At 37.8% G+C, this 18217-nt stretch overlaps 1 protein-coding gene across 2 annotated transcripts in view; it reads right to left on the bottom strand.

Moving 5' to 3' along the window:
- Positions 1 to 1537: 1537 nt before the first annotated feature.
- Positions 1538 to 18217, bottom strand: part of LOC311076528 (putative flavin-containing monoamine oxidase A) — a 60135-nt gene continuing 43455 nt past the window's right edge. For both annotated transcript variants that reach the window (XM_084104840.1, XM_084104841.1), the window contains exons 12-13: positions 11485 to 11585; positions 1538 to 2973 (exon numbers count right to left, since the gene is read on the bottom strand). In XM_084104840.1, the coding sequence (XP_083960966.1) occupies positions 2682 to 2973; positions 11485 to 11585 (393 nt within the window). In that variant the 3' untranslated portion in view covers positions 1538 to 2681. The remainder of the gene's footprint in view (positions 2974 to 11484; positions 11586 to 18217) is intronic.

The raw sequence follows: 18217 nt of genomic DNA on the forward strand, positions 1-18217 counted from the left end.
GCTTTTTCCATCAACTGTGTAATCAAGCACAAGCGATTAAATCACTTTCACATCTCACCCTCCCTGAGACGTGCCTGCTGTGCGCGTGTGGGCGGATACACGTGTGTCCGTGAGTGTGTGAGTTACTGTACTGTGCGGGTAACGCCGAGTCGCAGTGGCAAGATTTGCTCGAAATTTATTCCATCTATAGGCCTATCTGACGGCCTATCTTTTTTTTTTTTTCATCTGCGCACAATGAGAGAGCAATTACACACATTTAACATGTTTAAAGAGGCCTTGACAAACTTGTTGCCTTTCCAGCATGTTTTATTCTGCTAAAGCAATGAAACCAATTGACATTCTCATGGAGTTTACAGAGAGGCACTTAGTGTGCATGACAATAACTTTTATAGCTCACGGAGTGTTTGCTTCAGTTCTGTGCTTTGATGTTTCAAATTCTTTTCACATAACACATTGTAATTATATGGGGGGCATTAAAGCAGCTTAGAAGATCAAATATGGAAACTTCAAAATACAAGTTCATGATTTTTTATAAGATAATATAACATTTTATGCTGATTTTAAAATATTCATGCTTAAAGTCAATAGATATCCTTAATTCATGTGCCAGGCCTTAACGAAAAAATGTCTGCAGGCTGTAAACTTTCATCACAAACTTGCTGCGCATATGAAACACTTTCCTTTAACCACCTGTCTTTATAGAGTGCAACAGTCGGGTTCCGGAAGCAAACAAAATAAAATTTTCTCCCTAGGGGAATTGATTAACTTATAAATTGTTAAAGACTAATTGATGGTAAAATTTTTTTTAAAGCCATCTGCCCAGATTATTTTTAAATCGTCTTTAACATCAGAATTTCCAGTGAAAAAACTATACCCGTAATTTAGCAAAAATCTCCACCAATCAGAGAATCGTGACAAGTCATGCTAAAAGCTCCGCCCACTCCTATGAAGCACTGTGAACTACTTAAATATTTATGCACATGCATATTTTACAATAAACAAAATATATTGGTTTTATACAATCAACATCTTTAAATCAATTGTTTTATACAGTCCTTAATTTGCTTATATCATTCGCAATGCTTTTTTGGGATTGTAATTCTTTTCGTCATTAAAACATTTGTGGGTAAGTACAGTAGAGTCTTGTACAGTATCTTTTGGCTGGTTTTCAAATACTTTTTTGTTTCAAATAAAAGTTTGTAATGCGATTCACCACGTAGCTGCATGGTTTGGTTCATCGCATGTAACTCTTTAACCAAGAAAACCACTCAAGAAAAAATAAGTAAAATGGGTGATGTTAAATTATTGTTTTTGAGATGCATTCTAACCAAAGTTAATTTAGTCCACAAAATTACAGACGAAAATGTTCATTACATTTTTCTTAACAATATTTTATGATCAAACAAAAAAGACATATCAAGATTATAACTGAATGATTTTAACTTAAAAAACTCTTGACAGATATACATATGATGAGAAAAAAACGAGGCGGCGTATGTTTCTTTTAGAAAAGGAATAACAGTCATTAAAACAAATATAGATTAAATGCTTTATTGTGCAGTTATGTTACCACATACAAGACCAATTTGTTTCTGAAGCTAAATTAAACATATATATAAAGTGTGACCAAACTAACAATTAACAGTCTCTACATGCAGTATCACCTAAAAAATTGATAATTCTGTATACTAAATTATTATTTCAAAAGCTTTGATTCAAGCTTAGAATACAATTGTATTGTTTTACATTGTTTACATTGTAAATGTAATTACGTGGTAATTCACCTACAGGCTGTATGAAATATTGTAGGTGAGTATACAGAGTGGATATTATATGGAATGTTAATACATTATTAATAAATATGTACACATTTTTAAAAATGTTTGGTTACAGTTCAACTCATTATAGTTTGACAATTTCATTGCCTATACTATTGTCATTATCTAAAATGATGTGGCATTGTGCATTTATGCACAACGAGAGCCATTACACTCATTTAACGTGTTCAAAGAGGCCTTGACATGAGTGTCCAACTTGCTTTATTCTCATGATAACAATTGAGATTCTCATGGGGTTGAAAGAAAGAGAGGCACTCAAAGTGCTTGACAAAAATACATTTATAGCTCACAATGCGTTTGCTTCACTTCTGTGCTTTTATGTTTCATATTTCCTCCACATAACACATTATGCCACGCAGTTTCATGACGAGGCAAAGTTAGTTTATATCTTGGAAATTCAAATCTGGAAATATGATTAAGTGCAACATACAACGAGTGATTATACTGTAATGTTGTTCTATTTTTTAAAATACTGATACTTAAATTAAACAACAGAGCATTTTTACATTCTTAATTCACATTCCTGGTCTTTCTTCCACACACACACACACACACACACACACACACACACACACACACACACACTTGCTGTGTACCTGCAACATTTCTATGCCCTCTTATTTTTCTATTCTGGTATGCAACACTCTTTTGTATTATAGTATATTTTCATGGACCAATCAATTTCCAATAAATATACAATCAAGTCCCACCCTTTTTTTCCTCACTAAAAATCATGTTTCATTTTGAAATACTTACCATTATGGACGTAAAATGCGTCATGTTGACTAGAATGTATTTTAAGGCACAACTACTAATTAAATACATGTCAAGAAACAAATCCCTTTAGATCCATTTCAATCCTAGTTCTGGTTTGGCCAACAGGTAGGCGGTCACCAGTGCAGCTGCTGTCATTACCACACCGAGGAGGCAGTAAGACTTGGACGACTTGCACTTTGACTCCTTTCTTGGGTTACTGTGTTTCAGGGAAGCTCGCACTGCGTCCAGTTCCTCCCGGGACAGAGAAGAAGGACACATCTGAGCTAGGACCTCCATAGCCGCCCGCTGACCGGACTGAATTGCCCCGCTAATGTATCCACACCATTGGGTGGCCGTCTCTGTGCCTGCCCAATGAATCCTGACAAAAGAGACAGAAAATTAATAGACATTTTAAAGTGTTAATACTTTCTGTATTCTTTAAAGTTGGCATGAAATGGAAGTTATGATAGTCTTTTCTTCCTTATTGTGATGTACACTCACCTAAAGGATTATTAGGAACACCATACTAATACTGTGTTTGACCCCCTTTCGCCTTCAGAACTGCCTTAAATCTATGTGGCATTGATTCAACAAGGTGCTGAAAGCATTCTTTAGAAATGTTGGCCCATATTGATAGGATAGCATCTTGCAGTTGATGGAGATTTGTGGGATGCACATCCAGGGCACGAAGCTCCCGTTCCACCACATCCCAAAGATGCTCTATTGGGTTGAGATCTGGTGACTGTGGGGGCCATTTTAGTACAGTGAACTCATTGTCATGTTCAAGAAACCAATTTGAAATGATTCGAGCTTTGTGACATGGTGCATTATCCTACTGGAAGTAGCCATCAGAGGATGGGTACATGGTGGTCATAAAGGGATGGACATGGTCAGAAACAATGCTCAGGTAGGCCGTGGCATTTAAACGATGCCCAATTGGCACTAAGGGGCCTAAAGTGTGCCAAGAAAACATCCCCCACACCATTACACCACCACCACCAGCCTGCACAGTGGTAACAAGGCATGATGGATCCATGTTCTCATTCTGTTTACGCCAAATTCTGACTCTACCATCTGAATGTCTCAACAGAAATCGAGACTCATCAGACCAGGCAACATTTTTCCAGTCTTCAACCGTCCAATTTTGGTGAGCTCGTGCAAATTGTAGCCTCTTTTTCCTATTTGTAGTGGAGATGAGTGGTACCCGGTGGGGTCTTCTGCTGTTGTAGCCCATCCGCCTCAAGGTTGTGCGTGTTGTGGCTTCACAAATGCTTTGCTGCATACCTCGGTTGTAACGAGTGGTTATTTCAGTCAAAGTTGCTCTTCTATCAGCTTGAATCAGTCGGCCCATTCTCCTCTGACCTCTAGCATCAACAAGGCATTTTCGCCCACAGGACTGCCGCATACTGGATGTTTTTCCCTTTTCACACCATTCTTTGTAAACCCTAGAAATGGTTGTGCGTGAAAATCCCAGTAACTGAGCAGATTGTGAAATACTCAGACCGACCGGTCTGGCACCAACAACCATGCCACGCTCAAAATTGCTTAAATCACCTTTCTTTCCCATTCTGACATTCAGTTTGGAGTTCAGGAGATTGTCTTGACCAGGACCACACCCCTAAATGCATTGAAGCAACTGCCATGTGATTGGTTGATTAGATAATTGAGAAATTGAACAGGTGTTCCTAATAATCCTTTAGGTGAGTGTATATCAGAGTTGAGGTATGGTTTACCTGGTATTAAGATGTGTTTTGGTCGATTCAAGGGGGAGGGGAGGTTAACTTTTTAAGATTACAAGTGCAGAAGAATAAAAAATAACAATAATGATGATGTGCACAGATTTCTCATTTATAATAAGCACTGCAACATTCAGTAAAAAAACAAAACAAAACTAATTGTCAATTTTGATGTCATGGTGACTGTAAACCAGTATGACTGAGTATTAAGGGATGTGGAAAATGTCAAGGTGACTGGAAATATAAAGACTTTGTATTCACGGTTGATGACTGTCAAAATGAATGATGGCTAATAATTAGTTACCTAAATCAAGTTTGTGCTAATAGCAGTCATGACTCTTTACTCTAGTATGAAACTGAGCATTCAAAGGCCTTAGACTCCACTACGGTGTCTATTATAAACTCCTAGGGATGGGACGATTACCGGTTTCACTATAAACCACGATAAAATGCACTGACGGTTAGTAATATCGTTTAAAATTTAATTATCATTAAAACCGTGTTTGATTATCGCGATTTTAGATCCTGTTCAGCCAGCAACAGTCTGATGCAGGCGCAGCGCGCAATGTTGTTGTTTTTTTTTATTCAAGAAGGAATTGCGGAAAGCAGTGACCGTGCTCGGGAGATTTTTCTGCCTTTTAAGAGAACCAATTCTGAGGTGTGGTCATATTTTGGCTTTAACAAAAATCCTGAGGGAAACTTAATCGAGGATGGTCACCCTGTCAGCTCTAACATGCACAAGAAAGTAGCCGAGTCGTCTTGTGTGACCATTACCCACTGTTACCACTGCGAACGCAAGGCAAGTTAACTTTGACCTCAATACCAAAACTACTAGGAAATAATTGGGCATAAAATGTTGTTTTAAGTTGAACTATTTTATATCAATCACTTGAAATAAACGTGAAGCTTCCGCAAAGAAAAGTTCGCAGCAAGTGGCTTTGAGCCAAAGACGAACGAACAAGTTCAAACAAGACTATGTGACATTTAAGGGATAATAATTTATATTCATTATACACTTATTACACCGATTTTTTTTAGCACATAATTACGGGGACATTGAATTGAGATTAATGTTTTAAATCTTACCTGTTTATAAATCCATTACAGCGTACAAAACAATCGTTCAGACAAGATGATCATCACAACAATATTATCAAACTCTGTAAACAATAAATCAACTCTGATTTAATTTTAAAATACAATTAAAAACGGAGACGCAAGACGGCAAGTTGTATTTGAATGAAACGAGAGAGCGCGTCCATTGTGATCATGGTGTAACGTCTGTCAGAGAGTTTGAATACTAACGTTACCCAGATACAAGACAGTGCAAATGAACTGTTAGTTCCACGAGACTTTTATAGATGTTTTCTCTCAGTTAAGCGCACACTTCACATACATGTCGAAGAGCGAATGTTAAAAGGGAAAATAAAACACTCTAAAACACGCTACAAATCAAAGTGGAAGTAAACACATTATAATAAAACAACGGTCAGCAGTAGAGGTCATCTTCCTCTTTGCGCGAGCAATCTCACTCTCACTGTGTGCGTGCGCGCTCACATAAAACCAGCATGCATACAATAACGTACGCCATAGAAGAAGTTATCTTAAAGGCACATCAACATTCATGTCATGAACACTACTTAACACTAGGCGGCCGTTACAATGGATGTGCGCGGTGTTATAATGCATTGCTATTGACGACCGTCATTATAAGGAAGGAAATACCACATAATAGAATCTTGCTTTAAAAAGTGCATAGAGCTGCTTGTTTTATTTGTTGTTTGTTGATTTTCAAATATTAAACTTCTTGAAATGTCTTCAGTGTGATCATCAACTCTTTTTGAAAAACTTTCATCTCGTTTTAACAAAACCGTGATAATATTGATAATCGCGATAATTTTGGTCACTATAATCGTGATATAAAATTTTCATACCGTCCCATCCCTATAAACTCCACAAAAATATTGAATCTTTACAACAGATGCTTATGTGTAACCTCTAGAACTGTCAATTTTTATGCACACTCACATACACTGTATATATTTTTGTCATGACAACTCTCTGAGAGATTGGCATGATAATGGATATGGCAATGTTACAGTTTTTCTCAATTGCTAAAACACAATTTCTGAAACCTTGCTCCATTTTCTGAAAACATTAAACACAAAACCTCATCTTCAAGCACTATTTACAAAACCTCTGACTCCTCTTGCAAAATGAAACTTTCGCCTCAAAACAGTTTTACCTGTGTTCAAAATCAGACACTGCTCTCAAATCTTAAACAAAGTGATCAAAATGATATACACTTTCAAGCAGTCAGAAAACAATACACCAAAAAATAGAAAACACATTGTTCAAAACATATAGTTCTCAGGGAGAAGTAAATTTTTAATCTACGTCATTGTCTTTTGATGAACGAAAACATGTTCTATCATAGTAGCTCAAAATTGATCAGAAATTACTACTCTGCTTTGCTCTTTGCAATTTTTTCCCTGTACCCTGAATCTCACAAACTTGTCCTTTGTCTCTGTGATACTGTAATTCTTGTTCTTTGTTGATATGAACCTGCAACCAGTCAAAATCTATTGAGCAGTCAGTACTGTTAACAAATGGAAAGCACAATGTTCAGGGCCATACAATGTGTTCATTGTACAGTATACAGCCTACAATGCACTGTGCTAGTACACGATACTAAAAGGGACAAAAATCAAAGGAGTAAACATGTGATCAGTGTGCTTCCTCTTGTCTTTGGGCATCATTTGAAACAGGTTAAATACATTTTGAGTGGTTGTGTTCAATCAATGACATGTGTTCTCTATTTGTATTTGATTGTTGCCATTTGTGTTTACCAGTATGGATGACATGTGCATTACAGTGCAGAATGTGTTTTGAGAATGAGAATGTGTTTAGAGTTTTGCTGAAAAGTCTAAGTGAGATCTGCAAATTGTGTTTTACCATGTGAAATGGTTTAAGGTATTGACAACAGACTGCACAATTAGCTAAATGAGTTCAGGCAACTGAGAACTTTGTTCAGCCAATGGGTTTTAGTGTTTTAGCAATTGAGAAAAACTGTAATGTATTTGGTCTTGGCGGAATAGGTCTGCTATACACTGCTGCTGCAAAGCCAGAACAGAGACTTGCTGCTGCTGCACATGTAACATCAAATAAATGCAGCCTTGGTGAGCATAAAAGAGACTTGCTTAAAACATTTGAACAGTAAAAATAATTATAAATAATACAAATATATAAATATAAATGCATTTTTATCCATAGTGACTTACAAAGGAGGAACAAAAGCAAAAGCTATTTACTAAAAAAGTTAATATCTAATCTGACAGTCCTGGTAACTCCATGGGATGGTTAATTTATGCACATATAAAACAACTCAGTCAACCTCCAGCAGATAATGCACACATTCGTGTCTGTTGTGAATTTAACAGAAATAACTTTTAATTGGGTTCTCAAAAATGCTTATTGCTGCATTCAACAACATATTCCCCATGCAAGACCATTTCCCATCCACCACACTGTTTATTCTTTATGCATTATGGATGGGTGGACTTGAATAAAACCCTTAGGTATATCCCTTACCCACAGTGCTTTCACCTATGCTCTTTGTATATGCGAATCACTTCAAAGACATGAAAGCAGTTTGTTTTCTATTCCTCCATCTATGGAAGGCAAGAGATGCTCTTATACTCTGGAAATACTGCATCAAAATCAGCCAGCATAAATCTAACAGTCTAGTTCTGCGGTTTTCAAACTTTTCTGGCCAAGTATCACCTTCAATCAAAATCAGAACATCCAAGTACCACTTTGCCACAACTTTGGCTCTCTCTCTCTCTCTCTCTCTCTCTCTCTCTCTCTCTCTCTCTCATGACGTTACACAAGTTTGCTCTTTGATTTCTCTTGAAGTATATCAGGGCCTTTATAATTTTACAGAATCTTGTCGTGCACTACAATTTAAGAACGACTGCCCTTGTGCTGTGCTTCTTTTTTCTTCCTCCTCCTTGTACCCCTATTTTTACAGTACTGTACCCTGCATCTCACAAACTTGTCCTTTGTCTCTGTGATACTATAATTCTTGTTCTTTGTTGATATGAACCTGCAACCAGTCAAAATCTATTGAGCAGTCAGTACTGTTAACAAATGGAAAGCACAATGTTCAGGGCCATACAATTTGTTCATTGTACAGTATACAGCCTACAATGCACTGTGCTACAGTATACAATACTAAAAGGGACAAACATCAAAGGAGTAAACATGTGATCAGTGTGCTTCTTCTTGTCTTTGGGCTGGGTCAGGCCAGGCCAGAGCACTTCGTCGACATCACAAGCAATATTGTCCCTCCTCCTTTCTTGCCCTCCTCCCCCTCCTCCTCTTTCTTGCCCTCCTCCTCCTCTTCCTCTTTCTTGCCCTCTTCCTCCTCATCGCCCACCTCGCATACGCACTCGTCCTCGTCCTCTCACATTGTTTCTTCTATCCATTCTCAGACTTTATCCTTCTCACCTTCAACAACCTGTTTTCTCTCTGAACTGGCTTATATTGGTTGTGTCACATCTTTTGAAACAGGTTAAATCAATTTTGAGTGGTTGTTTTCAATCAATGACGTGTGTTCTCTATTTGTATTTGATTGTTGCCTCTTGTGTTTACCAGTGTGGATGATATGTGCATTACAGTGCAGAATGTGTTTTGAGAATAAGAATTAGTTTAGAGTTTTGCTGAAAAGTCTAAGTGAAATCTGCAAATTGTCTTTTACCATGTGAAATGGTTTAAGGTATTGACAACAGACTGCACAATTAGCTAAATGAGTTCAGGCAACTGATAACTTTGTTCAGCCAATGGGTTTTAGTGTTTTAGCAATTGAGAAAAACTGTAATTCATATTTTAGTCCTTTTAATTATTCACATCTAATATGAATAACTTCTGTAGCTAGAAAGAATGGACGGAGATTTAATGCATGAAAGAGTCTTGTAGCATCTGAGAGATCAAGAGCTTCAAGATCTCGTCGGGAAACCCAAGTGGGTCAAGGACAGATTACAGCTCTCTTTCAAAAGACGTCTCATTGCCCGCACAGGTACCAGAAAGAATGGGAAGTCTGTACATGCCTCAACCACCTTTACATGATGAACTCATTCCTCTCCCTATGGATTTAATTCTATTATGGAAATTTCCCCTCGATTCCAGCCACCGCACGCTCTCGCTTTCTCTCTTGCACGCTCTTTCTGTACGTTCTCCTTGGGCGAGCATTAGTTCAGCCCTGTCAATCGCTTAACCGGCCCATTTCAAATAGCTTTTGAGACGTTTTCCCCTGAGAGCGCTGTCCTTTTGACATCATGCAAGTCATGCATCCGGGTAGCATTTGCACTTCAAGGTAAAATGGGCATTTATGTACTACTCTCACTTTTATCTTTATCTGCAGCTAATGTCTGCTAAAGTCAATGAGATCTCCAATTAAAGTTCACCCAAAAATGAACATAGTCACTATTTACTCTTCTTCATGTCTTTCCCAACCTGTGTGCTGTTTTTTTTTTTTTTTTGTGCAAAAATGTTTTGAAGAATTTTAATAATCCTTCTTTCAATATGTATGTACATACAAGGACAAATAAAGTGAAAAAATAACGATTAAATACGATTATTATTAAACATTATTATTACAAAATTAGTATTTCAAATAATATTAAATAATATCATAAATAAATAGAATAAATAATAATAATAATAATAATAAATTAAATAAATTAAATTAATATTTTGGTGCCTGGACAACTTTGTTTTTTTAATAACAGTAATTAATAAAGGCTGTTATTATTATTATTATTATTATTATTAAATATTCTAATAGTACCACATTATGTTTTGGTACTAGGATCTAGGGTTATCACAGTACCAAAATTCCATTAGTCAGTACAAATACCAGTAAAATGTCACGATTCTCTGTACCAATTTCCATCCCATAGCAGAAATAGTGGGAACTATTTTATTTATCCATTTGAAAAAAAAAAAGAAAAGAAAAAATTATTAATTGAAATGAGTAAATAATACATTTAAACAGCATGCAGCCTTCAAATGTTTATAAGTAAATACTGCTTATAAAAGATCAAGTGAAAAATTTGTAATAAAATCAAGGACAAAGAAAGACAGGTCTATTAGTTTGCATTCACACTCTAAGGATTAATGCATTTTGACTTGCAGTATCAGATTGCGCATTTAAATACAGTTGTAAATCCAGAAACTGTGCAGTGTACTTAGCAGCATGAAAAACAAAACTTTTATTCAAATGTGTATGGGTTATAAACACAAAGCGATCAAAGAGCGCTCCCTTTATAATCACTGAAGCTGTCAATAACTTAGGCTATGTTCAGCGCCTGCTTACTGAGATTTGCAGTCCTGCGGAAACTCGAAAAAGCTGCCTACACGGCACAATGAATCTCTTATTTACATTGTGTTTACCCTTTGTTGGTAATAATGAAAGGATTTGCAAGTGTGCAGAACTAAATTGCGCTGTGAACAAAAGGTTTTGAATGGTTGAGTGGCCACTGCATTCACACACTCAACAGCTACTCAACAGCTATGTCTGTGATGCAGTTTTTTATTTTGCAAATATTTACTGCTACAATGATCAATGCATATCATCATCACATTTTTTAATTTCAGTACCGACCTGGTACCGAAGTACCGGTACTTTTAACAACCGGACCACTGTTATTATTTATTCTAATAATATTACAATTTGTTTGGTGCCAGGACCACTGTTTTTATTAATAACAGAAATGAACTAAATAATAAATTATTATTATTATTATTATTATTATTATTATTATTATTATGTGGTTGTGGCACTAAAAAAATAGAAAGTGGACTAAGACCTGATCACAAGTAAAATGAACCAAAATGAGTTTATTGATCAAGTTTTTTCACTCCAAGAACATAAAAGTAACCTATATGACTCATGTTCAGTATTCAAAGTCTTCAGAAGGCTAAATAACAGTGGGTTTGGAACGATATGAGGGTGAGCACATAATGACAGAATTTTCATTTTTGTGTAAACTATTCCTTGTAGGACAGAGGAAGTGGTGAAATGAGGGATTGGGATTTTGAAATAGGCTTTGATGAACATGAAGGGATTTGGCCAGTGTAGTGGATTGGTTTACCTGCCGAAGGGCTTTCGAAGACTGGGGTGGTAATACGTTAACATCCCGGGGGTCATTACATTCACAGGACAGCCTCCACTATATTCCTCCTTTGCCCAGTCCTGAAAAAACAAGACAACAATTAACATTTTGCAGCAGTCAGCGTCAATGTGAAATCTAATTTCGGGCTAATAAATGATCTGAGAAAGATTTACACTCTGTGGTTTGATGTAGCTTGTCCTTTATTTCTTAGAGGAGACACATTTATTATGCAGGTGCCTTTTGCATTGACACTAACAAAACATTTAGACGTCTGGCAGACAACATTTGGCAGAAAGTCATATTGTTTCTCTTCTCACTGAGCAGGTTACTTTTATATTAATGCAGCTTCACATTATCATAAACTCCCTACAACCCACTATTTCTCACTTTTAACAAGGTCACCTTAATGAATATTGTGTGGATTAGACTACATTTAATGAACAGTTATTACACCATTAGAGCCCTGTAGCCTTTCTTCACGAAATACCCTGCTGGCATCTTGGTTAATGTTGAATGTTCTTAAATGCTCTTGTGGATTTTTGAAGGTAGTTGAAGCAAAACTCTTAAACAATCCAAGCATGTTAACTTGTGAATAACTTATGTATAAGATTTTATTAGAAGGTTTTGGCATCTCAAACAGCTCTATTGGTAGTATGCATCACCTATATATGAAAATATGAATAACACAACTACAGTTAACAATTAGCTTGATACAATCAGCTGAATACTAAACACCGATGCTGTCTCCACACCACTAGGTGTCAATATAAGTCTAAGACAACTGTCCAGCACAACATAAAGAGCAGAAAAAAAATATAGGGTTCTTCTCAATACTCAAAGTGATGCTTCCTCATTTCCTCGCTCCTCCATCCTCCAGCCTGTGACCCGGAAACTGATCAAAGGAAGCCATCTTGAAGGACATCTCAATTTTCTAATTGCACCGCGAGGAACAGGAGGCTTCCAGAGGAGCTGAGCGAGGATGCACAGGTCTATCCTATGCAGAAGTCTTTCTTGTTGAGAAACCTGACGCACGTACCAAGGAAGCGAGGATGCACACATTAGAAATGAGAAGCACCCATAGACTGCAGCTTTGTTCGAAATCGCCTCCTATTCCCTTAAATAGGACACTATTTGAGGGGACAGCCATTTGTAGTGGTGTTCAAAACCATAGTGGACGTCATCGAGTGCACTTATTTAATCCTACAACGCACCGCAATAATGAGTTTAATAAATAAAGTAAACCTAGCACACATTGTGTTTGCAAATGCATGTTAAACTCACTTGCAGAGATGCCATTTATTGCATTACTGTGAACCGAGCTGCTCTAAAAACAGCTACACGCATGCAAATGAACACAGTGCTGGTTTTCACTCACACGGCACAGCAGCCTTTGATTTGATAATCACTATTTGATAAGATCTAACGCTATTTCAGTTTTATATAGATTAAACACCATCTGGAGGTTTTCTGAGTTGATGCACCTTTGCTTTCCACAATGCACCCATAAGCCCAACACAAGACATCTCAGGGCTCTCTGAGTTGAAAAGTTAGAATTATAGGACTACTGATGGCAAGGCCTTTTTTATAATGAGCTGCTACTGAGAAAAAAAGGCCTTGCCATCAGTAGTCCTATAATTCTCTCCTGCCCTCTCCATCCACAGGTCAAGGAGTAGCTTGAGGCTATTCTCCTTTTTCACTTAGAGTGCTAAAGTGGCCAGACACCGCTTTTGCACCAAGGTGGTAAAATGTTAACATTCTGTTGAAGCTGATGGCTGTCAAACCAATGTGCCCGTTTGTCAATCTCCATTACGCCTTCTGCATGTCGCCTTTTTTACCTCTCAGGGGGAATAAATTCCCATTTCTTTTGTGAAATTGTGCTTTTTAGGCACAGTGGAGGACTGGTTCTCAGCTTTGGCCAACTAGGAATAGAGGTGACTGCAGAGATTTCCATTTTACTTGACGCCTGTGGCAAGTGTCACATGGAGGCTTGTCAAAGCCACAGAGGGAGCTTGCACAGAGGTGATGAACTCTAGCAAGTCTTAACAGGTTTCATGCCTGATTTTGGACAATGTGTGTTATATTCACATGCTGACTCATTCAGTGAGAACAGAAGCAACAAACTGAGAGCTTTGGCATTTGGATCCATTCAAGACTCTGAGATGTTTTCACTGTCAATCTGTCATCCATTCATTTTCAAACCGCTTGTTCAATATAGGGTCGCTGGGATACTGGGCCTATCTCTGTATCCCGGGCCGTACATGATCACATAATGTATCAAGTGTTGGTGGAATTGAGTAAATTTTAAAGAGTATTATACTGGTTAGGATGTCAATTTTGAATATGAACCTCCTAATTAAACACTGAACCATCAAAATGAGTAGGTCTTTCTATAAAAAAATTAAAAAAAATAATAAAAAAAAACACTTAGCAGCCTTACTGTCACGATCTGGCTCAGCGTGGCTTCAACAGGAACACGATGAAGACGAAATAAGAATAAACAGGCTTTAATAGCAGAATGCATACATAACCAAACTTAGCTAGTGCGTTAACGAGAACCGACAGGAAACAGAACAATGAGGAACTAAATACACAGAGCTAACGAACATGATGAATGACAGCTGGTGAGATGGGTGTCCATGGTAATTGATGATGGCGGGAAACTGAGACATGGGAAAACAGGAACTAAAGAATACAAACTAAAACTCCATGAAAACAAAACTAAAAGAACATGACGGTTACATTTACATCTATTTTGCTAGCAAAGGTGGAGTGTATATTAACAAATCAGGTAATTTCCCGGTAGTAAGGTAAAAACATAGCCTAATCATTCATGTATCTGACTTTGAGTATTCCATTTATTATGTCTGTTGTGATGTTTATGGGAAATTTATGGACACATATCCTCTCATGCCGTTACAGATGCAGCATTTTTACTGTAGGACTTCTGCAAGAGATGAAAACACATTTTTAAAGTTTCTTGGGTCAAGAAAGAGTTGGAGTTTGCGATATTTCCTCCTCCCTATAGCTCTCGCGAAAAGCTCACTCTGTCTGGATACACGTAAATGCACAGTAAGGACGCTTTCCTGTCATATAGCCTATCACATGTGCACTTCAATAAGCCCAAAGAACGCATGTTAATGTGTTTAAATGCCGGGAGAAACAGGGGTAAGGGGCAAAAATCAAGCTGTGTCAATCGGTTTATGCTTAAGCCTTTTATGACTTTACTCCAATAAAGAAAAATGGGTAAACGCATTTACATGTCCACATGCATTGTCAGCTTATTCAGCATAATCGGGTTAAGAATGTGAACGTAAACGTACTCACTTATTTCCTGAAAGTGAAAGCAAAAACTGACTGAGCATCTGTCGCTGCATTAACGGGGCATTCTCTCAGAGAGGACGATCAATCTACCAAAAGCTGATGACGGTTAATCTGAATTTACTGGCTTAATATTTCTCTAATGGACCATACTTTAATTACAGTGAAAAAAATAAGAATACATTTTTCTTGTTAAACAAGTTTTTTAAGTCAGCGTTTGAAGCTGCTTTTGATTTTCAAAGATGATTGATTTGTGCTAACTGTACCTAAAACAGTTATTAGGCCTATATAATTTTAGTGATATTACTATCAGTAATAATAATAATAATTTGTAATTGTATTGTTTTTAGTGTTATTAGTGTCATTAAAAGTTGTCGCATTGCGTCTCAGCCAAAAAGCTGCGCTTGAACACACCAAAACGACTAAAGGTGACTGCCAACTAGTATGTGCGTTCTGCGCCTGCACGTAAGGAAATAACTATCTATATCAGCAGGTATCAATAGTCTATATTCGTCATTGAAAAAGGGACACTGAAAAAAGGACTGCAGATATACGAACTGTATTGAACTTTTAGGTAAGGTGACGTAAAATATGCCTTCTGTCACTTTTCGCTTTTATTCTTGTGCACTGACTTGTTTGCTAAACTGAACAGCCAATCATAGCAATCTCTCACACCGACACCCCAATGCCGATTCATCATGCTGACTCAGGTGAACTGCCGCCGACGTGTGGAACACAGCAAAGACTATCCCGACAGACACTCACAGACGGCCGAAGTTGGCCGACTGTCAGATGGTGTGTCATGTCATGGCCCTTAAATACATTACTGACCAATTCTACCTTAGCAACTGTTGTTGTCCGCCATTTTCTTATCTTTGGAGAGGATTTGTGTTTTGGCAAGTTTTAAACAAAAATAGAGTAAATCTTATACAAGTTATCCTATGAAATTTTTTTTTGCTAATTTTCTATGTCTATGTATAATCTAAGAAAGGATACCTACAGTCATGTGAAAAAGAAAGGACACCCTATTAAATTCTATGGTTTTATGTATCAGGACCATAGACTGTAAAAAAATATGGACGTAGTGTCCGTGACGTCACCCGTAGGTTTCTGAAGAGCATTTTTGAAGCCTAAAGTGGGCGGAGCCGGCCGTCGCCATCTTGGCCTTGCGTCACTCCCGGATAACAGAAAATGGGCAAAGAGGCTGAGAAATCACGCCCAAATAGCTCGACGTGATTGAGTTAGCTCAGGCTGTTAACGGCTCTGGGTAATGCTATAAGGTTATGCTACTGACAGTACCAAGTCTGCGACTGCACAGTGCCTCGCGCTAAAGTGACACTTGATGATGTAAAGCCAATTAAAAGTTCCTGTTTTTGCCCTTCGAAATATTATAATAGTTAAAAGACATGGCTACAAGTGAGACTGTGTATCGTGATTCTGTACTATTCTGCTAGTTGAAAATGTATTATGCAGTAACTTAATATTACTCTGAGAGTGTGTGTGACAGTGATTTATGTGCATAGCCTACATGTCAGTCACTTTTTTATAGTCTATGGTCCGTCAGCGCGGCATCGCTCGTCAAGTTCGTAGAGAGCTTTTCAGTCCATTTTAAATTCTGATTTTGGCCGCCTCTTAAATGGGTTAAAACATAGATATATTGCCTATGAAGTTCAAGTAAATGCGCTAGAAAATCCACGCTCATTCATGGATGTGCATTTATTGCATGGACGGAGAAAGCGCCGACGCCTGCATGATTTCATCTGACGGTACATGAGCATATTATAATCCATCTGTTCCGTGAGAGCAGAACGAACGAGCCTTTACTGACATTTTTAAATCTGAAAACTCCAAAAAGCAACGAAATTGTCAGACATCCATTAGTGCATGTTCACAGAGGAAAACAACTGAAATACAGCGCTGGTTGTTCTCTCGAACGATACTCGACGACAACGACGGAATCCAAAGCCGTGGGCTTTGTACCCAAGTAATGGGTGTATTAAATTGTATGAAATAATTTTATTTCATACAATTATTTATTTCATGAAATATGAAAAAAAAAGCACAAACACTGCAGAGAAAGCAAGTTCAGCAGCAACATTTGCTGAGGTGAAGTGACGGCTAGTAACAGCAGACAAACGGCTAGCATTGACATCAGCGACAACCAACCTGTCACTCAAGTGGCCACACCCTTAAATGCAGAAATTTAAATATTAATCAACTAAACGGATGAGTTATAAAAAAATGCACCCCCCTCACAGTTGTTATGAAGGGCAAAATTAGCTGTATAGACCAAAGCCACATAGAGATCCAGGCTGTAAACATGTTTTTTTCTGCTGTAAAGTTGGTAATTTTAACATGGGGGAGATACAGATTTGACTCACTTCTGCAGCCAGCCCAAGCGGCCAGTTAATGAATTGCAGTTTAACTCACTTCCGTGTTGGTTTCAAGAGAGAGAAGGGGAGGTTGCCGCTTGATCAGGACATAATAAAAAGTCATCTGGTCCTTGGCAGGTCTTAAAATTAGGTAGATACAACAACCTCAGAACAACAACATGACATATTACACTGTGGCATTATTTATTTAACAAAAACTAGGCCAAAATGGAGAAGCCATGTGTGACAAAGTACACCCTTACAGCTTCCATAGGAATTAAGAGAGTAAGTAGCAGTCAGGAGCTGATAATCAAATTTGATTTACTTATCATCAGCAAGTGTGATCAACTCTATAAAAGCAGACGTTTTTGCAGTTTGCTGGTCTGGAGCCTCTAGGTGTGTGTTAAAACAATGCCAAGCAGGAAAGACACCAGCAATGATCTTAGAGAAGCTATTGTTGCTGCCATCAATCTGGGAAGGGTTACAGACCTCAAATGACATGTTAAATGTTAAAGTTCGTGGCAGTAGAATTAGAAAAAGACGGGACAAGTATGGCATGTTTGGAAGGGTTTCCAGGAGAAAGCTTCTTCTCTCTAAAAAGAACATGGCAGCATGGCTTAGGTTTGGAAAGTTGCATCTGAACAAACCACAAGACTTCTGGAACAATGTCTTTTAGACAGACGAGACCAAAGCAGAGATGTTTGGCCATAATGCATAGCGCCAAGTTAGGAGAAAACCAAACACAGCATATCAGCACAAACACCTCATTCCAACTGTCCATCATGCTGATGGAGGGATGATGATTTTTGGCTTGTTATGCAGCCACAGGACCAGGGCACCTTGCAGTCATTGAGTTGACCATTAACTCCTCTATATATAAAAGTATTCTAGAGTCAAATGTGAGGCCATCTGTCCGACAGCTAAAGCTTGGCTGATATTGGGTAAGGACAATGATCCTAAGCACACCAGCAAATCAACAACAGAATGGCTGAAAAAGAAAAGAATCAAGGTGTTGTAATGGC

Source organism: Abramis brama (assembly GCF_963993115.1).
Source record: "Abramis brama genome assembly, chromosome: 25".
Classification (NCBI taxonomy): domain Eukaryota; kingdom Metazoa; phylum Chordata; class Actinopteri; order Cypriniformes; family Leuciscidae; genus Abramis; species Abramis brama.